Source organism: Saccopteryx leptura, chromosome 5 (assembly GCF_036850995.1).
Source record: "Saccopteryx leptura isolate mSacLep1 chromosome 5, mSacLep1_pri_phased_curated, whole genome shotgun sequence".
Classification (NCBI taxonomy): domain Eukaryota; kingdom Metazoa; phylum Chordata; class Mammalia; order Chiroptera; family Emballonuridae; genus Saccopteryx; species Saccopteryx leptura.
In genome coordinates, this window is record NC_089507.1 from 185,462,677 (window position 1) to 185,476,009 (window position 13,333).

General features: G+C 37.3%; 1 protein-coding gene across 2 annotated transcripts in view; it reads left to right on the forward strand.

The window, feature by feature from the left end:
* ESF1 (ESF1 nucleolar pre-rRNA processing protein homolog) overlaps window positions 1-13,333 on the forward strand; it is a 74,196-nt gene that overhangs the window by 10,782 nt on the left and 50,081 nt on the right. For both annotated transcript variants that reach the window (XM_066387112.1, XM_066387113.1), the window contains exons 4-8: window positions 261-374; window positions 3,328-3,428; window positions 4,681-4,833; window positions 7,303-7,417; window positions 10,220-10,367. In XM_066387112.1, the coding sequence (XP_066243209.1) occupies window positions 261-374; window positions 3,328-3,428; window positions 4,681-4,833; window positions 7,303-7,417; window positions 10,220-10,367 (631 nt within the window). The remainder of the gene's footprint in view (window positions 1-260; window positions 375-3,327; window positions 3,429-4,680; window positions 4,834-7,302; window positions 7,418-10,219; window positions 10,368-13,333) is intronic.

Consider the following 13,333-nt stretch of genomic DNA (forward strand, 5'->3'; position numbering starts at 1 on the left):
GCTTAACAAACTTGGTAGTTAAAAAATTATTTCATCATCATGTTCTTATTCCAAAACTGCCAAGTAAGAGGAAGTGTATTTCTGTTGACAGTTTTACTATTGTTTGATCTGAAGTTCTCTTTACATATTGAAACTCCTTAGGTAAATATATTGATGGTTTCAAAATTTGGGAGAAAGAGACCATTACATTTTTAACATGTTTATTTTCCAGATATTGGGAATGACATAGATTCTGTAATATAATTTTTCTCATTTCTTAGATTACACATCGATTAGCAGTTTGCAACATGGACTGGGATAGATTAAAGGCAAAAGATTTGCTGGCTCTGTTCAATTCATTTAAACCAAAAGGAAGTGTTATATTTTCTGTAAAGGTGAGACTTGATTTCATTTTGAAGTAAATGTTTCTAAGCATTTTAAGTTTATTTTCATTTTTTTAAGTCATAGTTTTCCTTTTAAATAAAATAATTTATCTGGAAATTGTTTAATACAATTAGGCATGAAACTGATATAAAAGGTATAATAAAAATTAGAAAGGAAGAGGTGAAATTATTCTCAATGTGTTATAATCAGTGGTGGTCAACTGCTGATTAATTCTAGACTCTGTCTTCATACAGCGTCAGAGTGGTTAACTCTTTCATGGACCAGCACGAAATTTCTGGCCAACTGAAACCGATCCCGGGACTGGCAGTTGAAAAGCAATGGGTTTTATGGTGGTATATAATTTAAAAACCCAAATAAATCACTAGAGAAGCTATTATAAACTCAGTCTAGGGATGGAGTATATGATAAATTTTTAAGAAATAAATTATTACCAGCATTAACCGATTAAGCTATTTTTTATTAGCATCAGAAACATAAAATCCTTGAGAATTACCTTAAACACATGACCTATACGAAGTAAACTATAACACTGGGTAAATTTGAAACACTTAAATTTTGAGAAACCATATTGTTAAGAGAGCCAGCTTTTAAGAATTAGGAATCCAGGTTTTGCAGTACGACAGACCTATCTATGTCCACTCCTTTTCTTCATCTTTTTGTTGTTGCTTTTTTTGTTGTTCAGATTTTGATTCTGATAAATGTTATGTGACCTTGAGCAGTTTATTAGTCTCTCAAGTATGATTTCTCATCTAACAAGTAGATATAACAATACTATTTTCTACTGTAGTGGTAAGGATTGAATGAAAAGGATCTCACACGAGTATTTAGTACAGTGCCTGAAGCAGCTCGAAATAATTGTTTGGTTATTTACAGATTAGTACTACAGTTTTAGTATAGTTTCGATCAAAATCTCAGTTTAAATGAAAGTTAAGAAAATTGATACCAGGCCTGACCTGTGGTGGCGCAGTGGATAAAGCGTCGACCTGGAAACGCTGAGGTCGCTGGTTCAAAACCCTGGGCTTGCCTGGTCAAGGCACATATGGGAGTTGATGCTTCCTGCTCCTCCCTCTCCCTTCTCTCTCTCTCTCTCACTCTCTCAACTCTCTAAAAAATTAATAAAATAAAAAACTCTTTATAAAGAAAAAAAATTGATACCAGTAATCCTCTAAAAAAAAAAAAAACAAATAAGGATGACTAATAAATTTTTGAGAAATCATACAAAATTAACTGGACCCTACCAGTTATATCTAAACACTTTATAATGCTGTGAGAATGAACAGGTTTGGGTAAAATAAGGGAACAAATTAATGGCATGGAATAGATAGAAAGAGTTTAGATGATGACTTAGATCATAGTATTGGGACAGGTTCTCTGAACTAGAGAACTTAGTTCAGATCCACACACTTCATAGGAGCCCAAAATAAACTCTAGTTGAAGTAAGGGAAAAAAATATCTTAATCAAACCATAGAAATAGAAGTGTTTCTGTTAAATCGTGTTTCAGGAGACTGATTGTACAAATTTCTAGACTTAAAAAGGAAAAAAGAGTCCCTGGCCAGTTGGCTCAGCGCTAGAGTGTCAGCCTGGCATGTGGAAGTCCCAGGTTCAATACCCTGCCAGAGCACACAAGAGAAGCACCCATCTGCTTCTCCACCCTTCCCCCCTCCTTCCTCTCTCTCTCTCTGTCTCTGTCTTCCCCTCCCGCAGCCAAGGCTCCATTGGAGCAAAGTTGGCCTGGGCGCTGAGGTTGGCTCCATGGCCTCCACCTCAGGTGCTAAAATGGCTCAGATTACAGTGGAGAAATGTCCCAGAGGGGCTGAGCATTCCCCCGGGTGGGCATGCCGGGTGGATCCCAGTCGGGCGCATGCTGGAGTCTGTCTGCCTCCCCACCGCTTCTCACTTTGGAAAAATACAAAAAAAAAAAAGGAAAAAAGAAAAAGAAAATGCAGAGAATCAACAGATGTGATTACATATATATTTTTAAATTCTACATCAAAGTCTATTATATACAACTCAAAATAGTAAGAAAAACTCAGATCCTCTAGTTGATAAATTGCATAAATCACACAATGCCAAAAAATATGTTATTTAAATGTATATTAAGCCCAGTAATGTCAAGACAATGCAAATTAATAAATTTTATTTCTTTCCAAAGTAGCCAAGATATAAAAATATCAACTCCTAGTAAAGGTGAATCCTTTTTCTTATACCAAGACTGTCTAATCTAGTGATAAGATTGTCGTCATTTCCTTTCTATTGAAAGGAATGTCGTTAAAGAAAGCATTGGATAAATGACATGACTAGAGAGAAGGTAGGAGTTACAAAATTGATTTTCTTCATTATATTTTATATATTTCATCATTCTTTGTTCTTTGTTCTTTTTTTAATTTATTCATTTAGAGAGGAGAGAGAAAGAGAGAGGAGAAGCAGAGAGAGAGAAGGGGGGGGAGGAGCTGGAAGCATCAACTCCCATATGTGCCTTGACCAGGCAAGCCCAGGGTTTCGAACCGGCGACCTCAGCATTTCCAGGTCGACGCTTTATCCACTGCGCCACCACAGGTCTATTTCGTCATTCTTTGTGCATTTTATGTAAACTCATTAATACAATCATTTTTGTGTGTGTGTATTTGCATTCAGTTCATTGAGCTTAGAATCTTGTTTGCTTTTCTTAATTTTTCCCTCGGAGCCCTGAACCATCTTGTCCCAGGCAGTGTGTGGAGGAGATATTCTATTTTTGTTCCCCGACATCTGTTACTCTCCGCCCAAATGACTATTTATAAGGAGATTCCTCAGAATGCCTTAGCTTCCTCTACTGAGTTTGGAACTGAGTCATCCTTGCTGTTTTCTTTGAGTCCACTTATAACTTAGAGTTACTGAACTTGACAGGTCTGGATGTTGAAAGAAAAGGAAAGTATACATTACATTGATTCTTTTTCTCTGTTTAGATATATCCTTCGGAGTTTGGAAAGGAGAGGATGAAGGAAGAACAAGTTCAAGGACCAGTAGAGTTATCAAGTATGCCTGAAGATGTCCCTGAAAAGGACTGGTATTATATCATTATAGATAATAAAACTAAACCTTTAAAGTTCATGTTACTAATTCAAAATTCTTGTCACTTTAAAAGTTAGGACTATAGTTACACATGCCATTCATAATTAAAGTTCATGTTTCTAATTCAAAATTCTTGTCACTTTAAAAGTTAGTACTATAGTTACACATGCCATTCATAATTAAAACGCTTGCAAAGCAGGTTAAAGTCTGTGTATAGTGGCACACTATTCCAACAATATCTGGTATGTATATATCTATTTCTGTATTTATGAAAATATTACTGTTATTTTTTTCTGGGATGTTTCTTTCCATCTAAGTGGCATTAAAACTCTATTTGCCTTCAGATTATGTAATTTTTCTAATTTGAGTATTAAATAAAAATATAAAAGATTGATAATAAGCCTGACCTGTGCACAGTGGATAGAGCGTTGACCTGGGATGCTGAGGTCCCGGGTTTGAAACCCCAAGGTTGCCAGTTTGAGTGTGGATCATCAACATGATCCTAAGGTCGCTGACTTGAGGAAGGAGTCACTGGCTCAGCTTGAGCCCCCAGGTCAAGGCATGCATGAGAAGGAATCAGTGAACAATTAAAGTGACACAGCTTTGAGGTGATACTTCTCACCTATCTCTCTCTGTCTCTGTATTTCTCTCTCTGTCTCTGTTTCTCTCTGGAGGAAAAAAATGTTCTTTGGTCACAGTGAAGTTATATGGAAAAATGTTTTTAAACCACTAGATGGAGCTATATGTGCACTTACTAAAAATTGCAGTTAAATACTATATTATTGGTGACAGAAGAGAGCAGATGAAGACCCTCAAAGAATATGTTGTACTTAAGTGAAATCGAACGTATGACCATTTAGACTTGACATTACATAATTTCTTTATAACTAGACCTGATATTTTCCTAGTATATTTTATAATAGTGATTGTCCCTCAGTTTTCGTTGAGAAGGGTATATATGTTACCAGAACAAACCAAATACTTCTAATAATTAAAATCATAGGTAAGCACATGTAAGTCTTATACTTTCCTTTCCTAGATACGATTCTAAACAAAATACCTAGTGTGTACCTTGTCAAAATAATAAATTGAACTTAAGTGTTTAATGTTCTCAAAGGGAAAGTCATAAAGGAGGATGGATTAGTATGAAGATATATATTTTTTTAAACAATTGCATTTATTTTTTAATGGGAGATCGGTATTTGTGTTTCTGTATAAGTAAGCTTAATGAGTTTTTCCCTTTTTAGGACCTCTAGAGAAAAATTGAGAGATTATCAGTTCAAACGACTGAAGTACTATTATGCAGTAGTAGACTGTGATTCTCCTGAAACAGCCACGAAACTATATGAGGACTGTGATGGCCTGGAATTCGAAAGTAGTTGTTCGTTCATAGATCTAAGGTAATCCAATGTATGTCTTACCAATTTAGTCTTGTAATAAATGTGATTATAAGAAGTAAAATATTGGAGCTCATAGTGCTTTGTGTTGCTTCATAGTCTAAGGGAGGAGTTTTGCTTTTGAATGAATTCTGTCCTATGGAACATCACCCTTAAGAAAGCAAGCTGGAGTGAGAAAATACTAAAGTATTTTGTGTGAGCCACCCTGCATTTATGTCCTTTCAAATATAGTACCTGTGTTTTTAGGATGGTGGGTTTTATGTAGTGGTATTTCTTTGCAAATGTCTTTTAAAACTAAGAACTGGTTGAATTACTTTTAAAATAACATTAAAGTGGGGGCAAAGGAGTTTGCTAATACACTGCTACCTCTAGATCTGTGCTGCCTAATACAGCACTAGTCACATCTGGCAATTTCAATTTATTTAATTAAAATTTTTTTAAATTTAAAATTCATCTGCTTAGACACAGAACATTGCCATCATCACAGAAAGTTCTATTGGACAACACTGCTCTAAGTGCTGCCTTCCCAGTGAGTGAAAAAACGGAGTTGCTGGCATTGTCTTCAGACTTGGGTATTATTTTCACCAGTACTTAGGCTTCACTGCCCCAGAGCTGTAACCCTTCGGTGGTTGTAAATGTCAGTTCTAAGGAAAGGGAAGCTGAACTACTTACTGTACCATTGTATATGCCTAGTCCTTTGGAACCCAGTAAACCATTCTACTGTGACACTTTTCAATAGAAACCACTTCTTTGTATTCAGGCTTGTTAGAGGCTTTGTTCTCAAATGAAATGTTTTAGGAAAAAAATGCATCAGTTCCTAGTCATTATTGCGTTTATGCATCAAAAGCATTCCAACTGGTAGAAAAATATAAATACAGATTTCAGAATTGATATTTTGGGGTAAGATTTTAACATGCTTAAGTATATAGCAAGAAGGGCGTATCTCATGAGGCAAGCTTTTTCTCTTTTTGTTAACACTTCCAATAAGAGTCGCTTGTTTTGAATGTTTAAATCAGGGGTAGTCAACCTTTTTATACCTACCACCCACTTTTGTATCTCTGTTAGTAGTAAAATTTTCTAACCACCCACCGGTTCCACAGTAATGGTGATTTATAAAGTAGGGAAGTAATTATGCTTTATAAAATTTATAAAGCAGAGTTACAGCAAGTTAAAGCATATAATAATAATTACTTACCAAGTACTTTATGTCAGATTTTCACTAAGTTTGGCAGAATAAATCTTTATAATACAACCTACTATAGTTAAATCTATCTTTTTATTTATATATACTTTGGTTGCTCTGCTACCGCCCACCATGAAAGCTGGAATGCCCACCAGTGGGCGGTAGGGACCAGGTTGACTACCACTGGTTTAAATAGTAGTTACCAAATATTTGTTAGACTGTCAAACTCTGGGTATCGTGAATTCATGTTAACATGTTCTTTTCAGGATTATTCTGTTTCCTTTTTGGAACATTTCCATGCAGTGTTAGAATAACCTCTGGCAGTGCCTAGAAAATCAGAAAAATGACCATGGAAAAACTTAACATCACTTTTATTTTGTTATGTATGACATCAGAAAAGAGAGTTTTCTGCTGCCATCCTGTTAGCTAGGGAAACCTTTTATCACCTTTCCCAAAATATAAAAGCATGCATATTAGTAATAGTGAAATATGTCAGTCTCAAAACCAAATATATTTTTTTTGCTACTAATTGTGTGCAAAAGAATAGCTGGAAGAGGATGTTATGTGCATGTAATGAACCTTAATTATCCATTTCTTCTCCTCAGAGTAATTTTTGATGGACTATATAGCCAATGCTGTTTTTTTTAGAACTAAAATCTTTTATATAAATTACAAAAGCTAAAGACCGTAACCATGGATTATTTAACCCTGCTTCACCCTTACCCCCATTCCCTTAGCCTGATGCCTAAGAACTGTCTAGCAGTTATGATGGCTGATTTACATTTCATGGCTACTTAGTAAGATAAGTTTGTTAGGATTTTTTAGTCTTGAAGAGTCAACCTTAAGCTTTTCCTTATTTTCAGTGACAACTCATGTATATGATATTTTATATTCAGAACACTTAACCATTAATAATTCTATTTGATCTTCAGAATATTGTGTAGCAAGCTAGTGACTGTGCTGTCAAAAGTCTAGGTCTTTTGGAAACATGAGGGTCCCATGTGTGTTTGCACCTGACTTGTATTAGCTAATTCCTAATGCAGGGATCTACCTACACAGAGTTCACTTAATTTTAATGGAATTACAGATTTATAGCTTATGAATTTCAGAAACTTTGTGCCAAGGTTATTTCTAACATTGTTTGCCTCATCTACATGTGTGTTCTTTAGAAACTTTTATATGGTATGTATGTATGTATAAACTACAGCTAATTAGAAGAGAATCTAAACTCTGGTTGTTTATTACTGGAGCATATGTTTAAATAAATTTATTCTTTCTTTGTTTCTTAGGTTTATACCAGATGATATTACTTTTGATGATGAGCCCAAGGACGTAGCCTCAGAAGTGGATTTAACAGCATATAAACCAAAGTATTTCACATCTGCTGCAATGGGAACATCAACGGTATTTTAACTTTTAAAGATGTGTAGCTAGACTCTTTTTTTTTTTTTTTTTTTTTTTAGGGAGAGGGAGAGAGACAGGAAGGGAGAGCGATGAGAAACATCAATTTGTAGTTGTGGCACTTTATGGCACTTTAGCTGTTCATTGATTGTTTCTCATATGTGCCTTGAGGGGAGCTGCAATTGAGCCAGTGACCCTTTGCTCTAGCCAGTGACCTTGGGCTTCAAGCCAGGGACCATGGGGTCATGTCAGTAATCCCGTGTCCAAGCCAGCAGCTCTGCACTCAAGCTGAGTGAGCCTATGCTAAAGCCGGATGAGCCCACACTCAAGCTGGATGATCCCTCACTCAAGCGATAGACCTCGAGATTTCAAACCTGGGACCTTAGCATCCCAGGTTGACAGCCTATCTACTGTGTTACCCACTGGTCAGGCTGGACTCTATTTTTTTTTAAGAGAAGACTTTGTGTGCTATTTACTATAACATCTTTAGAAATTGACAGTATTCAAAATTTAATGCACAAGTACAGATAGAAATGAGACACAAGTGTATTTGCATTTTTATGTACCACATCTGTCTGAACCTATTTACAGATCTTTGTTCTGCTTTTAAGCTAGAGTCAAATACCTGCAAATGTTTCTATTTTTCTCTTCTCTCTTTCCCATACATTGTTAATCAACTCGATTCTTTAATAAATATTATGTCAGTCATTAATATCCTAGGGAGTAGTGAGAAGGAGGATATAGGAAGATTACCTCAAATTCCAGTTAAAACAAAACTAGTGGAAATCTAAAATAGGAACACATTTTTTCTGCACGTATGATCCAAAATTTTAAAAGCAATTGAATGGGAATAATTCAGGATTACTAAATGTCACATTAATACTTAATAGCACAGCCAAAAGATTTCTATTGAAATTGTTTATTATTTTGCTATAGACCTTCTTCTTTCTCTTTACCCCATCAACTTTCTATCCACTGCTGGACTCTGCAGCCACCATACAGGCTTCCCACAGCCTTCCTTTGACAAACCATACTCTTCTGAGGACAAACTGGTGGCAGAGAAAAGGGCTTCTTTATCTGTTGCATGCTGTGGTGGGCACTGTGCGGTCTTGATTAGTTACTGGGTATGGTAAAACCCCACCATTATGTATAAGTAAAGTCTAAAAGATTCAGTCACATAAAATGTAGAGTCATGTTGTTTTTAAGACTGAAAAATGACCAGGGCAAGCCTGCCCAGCCAGCCAGTCTGGACTTCCTGGGGTCTGGTGTATTATCCCTATCTGTACCAGTTCCAGCAGTGGTTTTGTGGTCATCAGCTCAAGCTTAATTATCAGAATAGGGATAATTCTGAATCCTGTAACTAGTTAGAACCAAGACAATGGGAGCTATTTTAAGGATCAGATTCCTTGGTTAATTAGTGCCCACTATGCAGGAAAAACAAGGATGTAGGACCCACCCTGTGATGAAGATAAAAGCTCTAATAGAACCTGTCTGGGAGTAGGAGCTGCATAGAGGACAGGAGCCAGTTACAGACCCCTCATGTTATAAATGAATTTCTGTATCATAGGGTTTACTGTACTTCCAATCAGTAGATGCCTTTCTCATCAGTAGCTCCTTATCTTTTTTTGAAAAACAGACCTGTCTGAGATTGTGTTGAAAGGAACATGAACAGATTTCACAGAGTTTGTAGACCTGACCTACCTAGAACTCTAGGTGAAAGAAGTGTTTTACTAATTCATAACAATACTGACTTTTTCACTAGTACATTTTTTAAATTTCTTTTCATCACAATCCAAACACTGATGAATTTTTCCTTCTAATAATGGAGTACCTTAAATATATAGCAGAGAGTTAGAAGGTAGAAAACACAGGTTAATTGAAACGGTTCTATTTCCATAAGTAGAATACTTATTACTTTTTTGTGTGTGTGTATTTTTCTGAAGCTGGAAACGGGGAGGCAGTCAGACAGACTCCCGCATGCGCCCGACCGGGATCCACCCAGCACGCCCACCAGGGGGCGATACTCTACCCATCCGGGGCGTCACTACTTCGTGACCAGAGCCACTCTAGCACCTGGGGCAGAAGCCAAGGAGCCATCCCCAGCGCCCGGGCCATCCTTGCTCCAATGGAGCGTTGGCTGCGGGAGGGAAAGAGAGAGACAGAGAAGAAGGAGAGGGGGAGGGGTGGAGAAGCAGATGGGCGCCTCCCCTGTGTGCCCTGGCCGGGAATCGAACCCGGGACTTCTGCACGCCAGGCCGACATTCTACCACTGAGCCAACCGGCCAGGGCCAGAATACTTATTACTAAGTATGTCACTTACTATGTGTTTTAGCATGTCTTAACTTTTTCTTATTTGACTTTTGTTATTTTTTTTTGTTATTATTATTTTTTATTTTAGTGAGAGGAGGAGAGGCATAGAGACAGACTCCTGCATGCGCCCCAACTGGGATTCACCCAGCAAGCCCACTAGGGGTCAGTGCTCTGCCCATCTGGGTTTGCTGCTCTGTTGCTCAGCAACAAAGCTATTTTTTTGGGAGAGGGGCCTGATGTGGAGGCCAAGAGCCAGAGGCCATGGCTGTGGCAGGGAGTGGGGCAGAAGGTGAGGAGCTGTGGAGAAGCAGATGGACTACTCCTGTGTGCCCTGGCCAGGAATCGAACCCAGGACATCCACATGCCAGAGCATGTCTTAACTTTTATAGCTTACTGTTAAACATCTAAGTTAACGATACTCTCTAACAGGTTTGGGTGGCTGACATTTTTTACTTTTACATTTATTTGTTATATTTTCTTTTTCATTGGTGAAAGGTGGAGATCACTTGGGATGAGACTGATCATGAAAGAATTACAACACTCAACAGAAAGTTTAAAAAGGAAGAGCTTTTGGACATGGATTTTCAAGCCTACTTAGCTTCCTCTAGTGAAGATGAAGAGAAAGTAGAAGATGTGCTACAAGGTAATTGTCAATCTTCCGGTATTCTACGTTTATAAGCATTTAGGTGTCCATTCTAGACTTATTAATGGAAATATGTCTTTTACAGTGGCTTAAAGGGAGTACCAAACTAATTCTTAAACTCTATGGAAAGCAATACTCCCATGTACAGTATTATATAACTTAGATAGTAATTGAAGTTTTTATTAAAAAGTATTTTTCTTAGCCTGAATTTCCTTAATCATGAACATTTTCTTTAAGACTTTGACCTAACCAAAAATACATGGTCTTGTAGACTTATCATAGTTCACATAATTATGCAATCTCTTAATAACCTAGGAAAATGTTTTACTACCCCTCTTTTTTAAAACTAATAGAATTTTTTTGGATTGATTGAATACTTTTTACATTCCATTTTTCTCAACTAGTTTAGAAAGTAGACTGTTTCTGTTTGTTTAGCCGCTATCCTAGAAATTATGATGTACATGCTTAACTTAGAAAAGTCTAATGGTAATTAATATTTTTACATCCTATATACCATGTTTCCCCATGTATAAGACGCTCCCCTTTTTGAAAAATTTGGGGTCTAGAAACTGGGTGCATCTTATACAGTAGTTGAAAAGTTATTTAAGAAGTGAGGCATTTCAAATGCCATTGGTGGAACTGAGGACGAGGCAATATTTGAAGACAGTGATTCGTCATCAGACACAGATGAGGACAAGCTAATGGATGGGAGTTTTGACAGGGATGAGAAATTGTATGAATTTTATGATGAATAAAACTTGAGTTCAGTGACTTGATATAATTTTTTTTTTTTTTTTTCAAATTTTGGGCCCCAAATTAAGGTGTGTCTTATACATGGGAGCGTCCTATACATGGGGAAATACAGCAATACAAGAAATCTTAAAACAACTTTCATGGTATCCTGTGTATTGTAATTCTAACTTTTTTTTTTCAGTCTCATAGGACATTAATACTACTGTTTTACACTGCCTTTGTTTAAATTTACCCACATTTTCCCCACTTCTTTTCTTTTGTACAATTCCTTTTTAAGTCTTATACTTCTGTCTGGGATCAGTTTCTCTCTGCCTTAAATAAATCTTTGATTTTTTTTTTCCCTCACAAGAAAGAGAGAGAAGAAAAGACAGATAGGAAGGGAGAGAGGTGAGAAGCATCAGTTCTTTGTGCGGTTCCTTAGTTGTTCATAGATTGCTTTCTCATATATGCCTTGACTGGGGCCTCCAGGAGAGCTAGTGACCCCTTGCTCAACCCAGTGACCTTGGGCTTTGAGTCAATGACCTTGGGGTCATGTCTATGGTCCCATGCTCAAGCCAGCAACCCTGCACTCAACCCAGCAACCCCGCACTCAAGCTGTTGAGCCCTCATAAAGCCAGATGAGCTGGCACTTAAGCCATTGACCTAGGGGTTTTATTTTATTTTATTTTATTTTTTTTTAAATAAATTTTTATTAATGGTAATGGGATGACATTAATAAATCAGGGTACATATATTCAAAGAAAACATGTCTAGGTTATTTTGTCATTAAATTATGTTGCATACCCCTCGCCCAAAGTCAGATTGTCCTTCGCCACCCTCTATCTAGTTCTCTGTGCCCCTCCCCCTCCCCCTAACTCTCCCCCTGTCCTCCCTCCCCCCACCCCTGGTAACCACCACACTCTTGTCCATGTCTCTTAGTCTCATTTTTATGTTCCACCAATGTATGGAATCATGTAGTTCTTGTTTTTTTCTGATTTACTTATTTCACTCCTTATAATGTTATCAAGATCCCACCATTTTGCTGTAAATGATCTGATGTCATCGTTTCTTATGGCTGAGTAGTATTCCATAGTGTATATGTGCCACATCTTCTTTATCCAGTCTTCTATTGAAGGGCTTTTTGGTTGTTTCCATGTCTTGGCCACTGTGAACAGTGCTGCAATGAACATGGGGCTACATGTGTCTTCACGTATCAATGTTTCTGAGGTTTTGGGGTATATACCCAGTAGAGGGATTGCTGGGTCATAAGGTAGTTCTATTTGCAGTTTTTTGAGGAACCACCATACTTTCCTCCATAATGGTTGTACTACTTTACAGTCCCACCAACAGCATGGTATTGGCAGAAAAATAGACACTCAGACCAATGGAACAGAATAGAAAGCCCAGAAATAAAACCACATATATATGGTCAAATAATCTTTGATAAAGGGGCCAACAACACACAATGGAGAAAAGAAAGCCTCTTCAACAAATGGTGTTGGGAAAACTGGAAAGCCACATGCAAAAGAATGAAACTCGACTACAGCCTGTCCCCGTGTACTATAATTAATTCAAAATGGATCAAAGACCTAAATATAAGACCTGAAACAATAAAGTACATAGAAGAAGACATAGGTACTAAACTCATGGACCTGGGTTTTAAAGAACATTTTATGAACTTGACTCCAATGGCAAGAGAAGTGAAGGCAAAGATAAATGAATGGGACTACATCAGAATAAAAAGTTTTTGCTCAGCAAGAGAAACTGATATAAAAATAAACAGACAGCCAACTAAATGGGAAATGATATTTTCAAACAACAGCTCAGATAAGGGCCTAATTTCCAAAATTTACAAAGAACTCATAAAACTCAACAACAAACAAACAAACAATCCAATAAAAAAATGGGAAGAAGACATGAATAGACACTTCTCCCAGGAAGAGATACAAATGGCCAACAGATATATGAAAAAATGCTCAGCTTCATTAGTTATTAGGGAAATGCAAATCAAAACTACAATGAGATACCACCTCACCCCTGTTAGATTAGCTATGATCAACAAGACGGGTAATAGCAAATGTTGGAGAGGCTGTGGAGAAAAAGGAACCCTCATTCACTGTTGGTGGGACCTAGGGGTTTTAAACCTGGGTCCAGGCCCTGGCCGGTTGGCTCAGTGGTAGAGCATCAGCCTGGCGTGCGGAAGTCCCGGATTCGATTCCCAGCCAGGGCACACA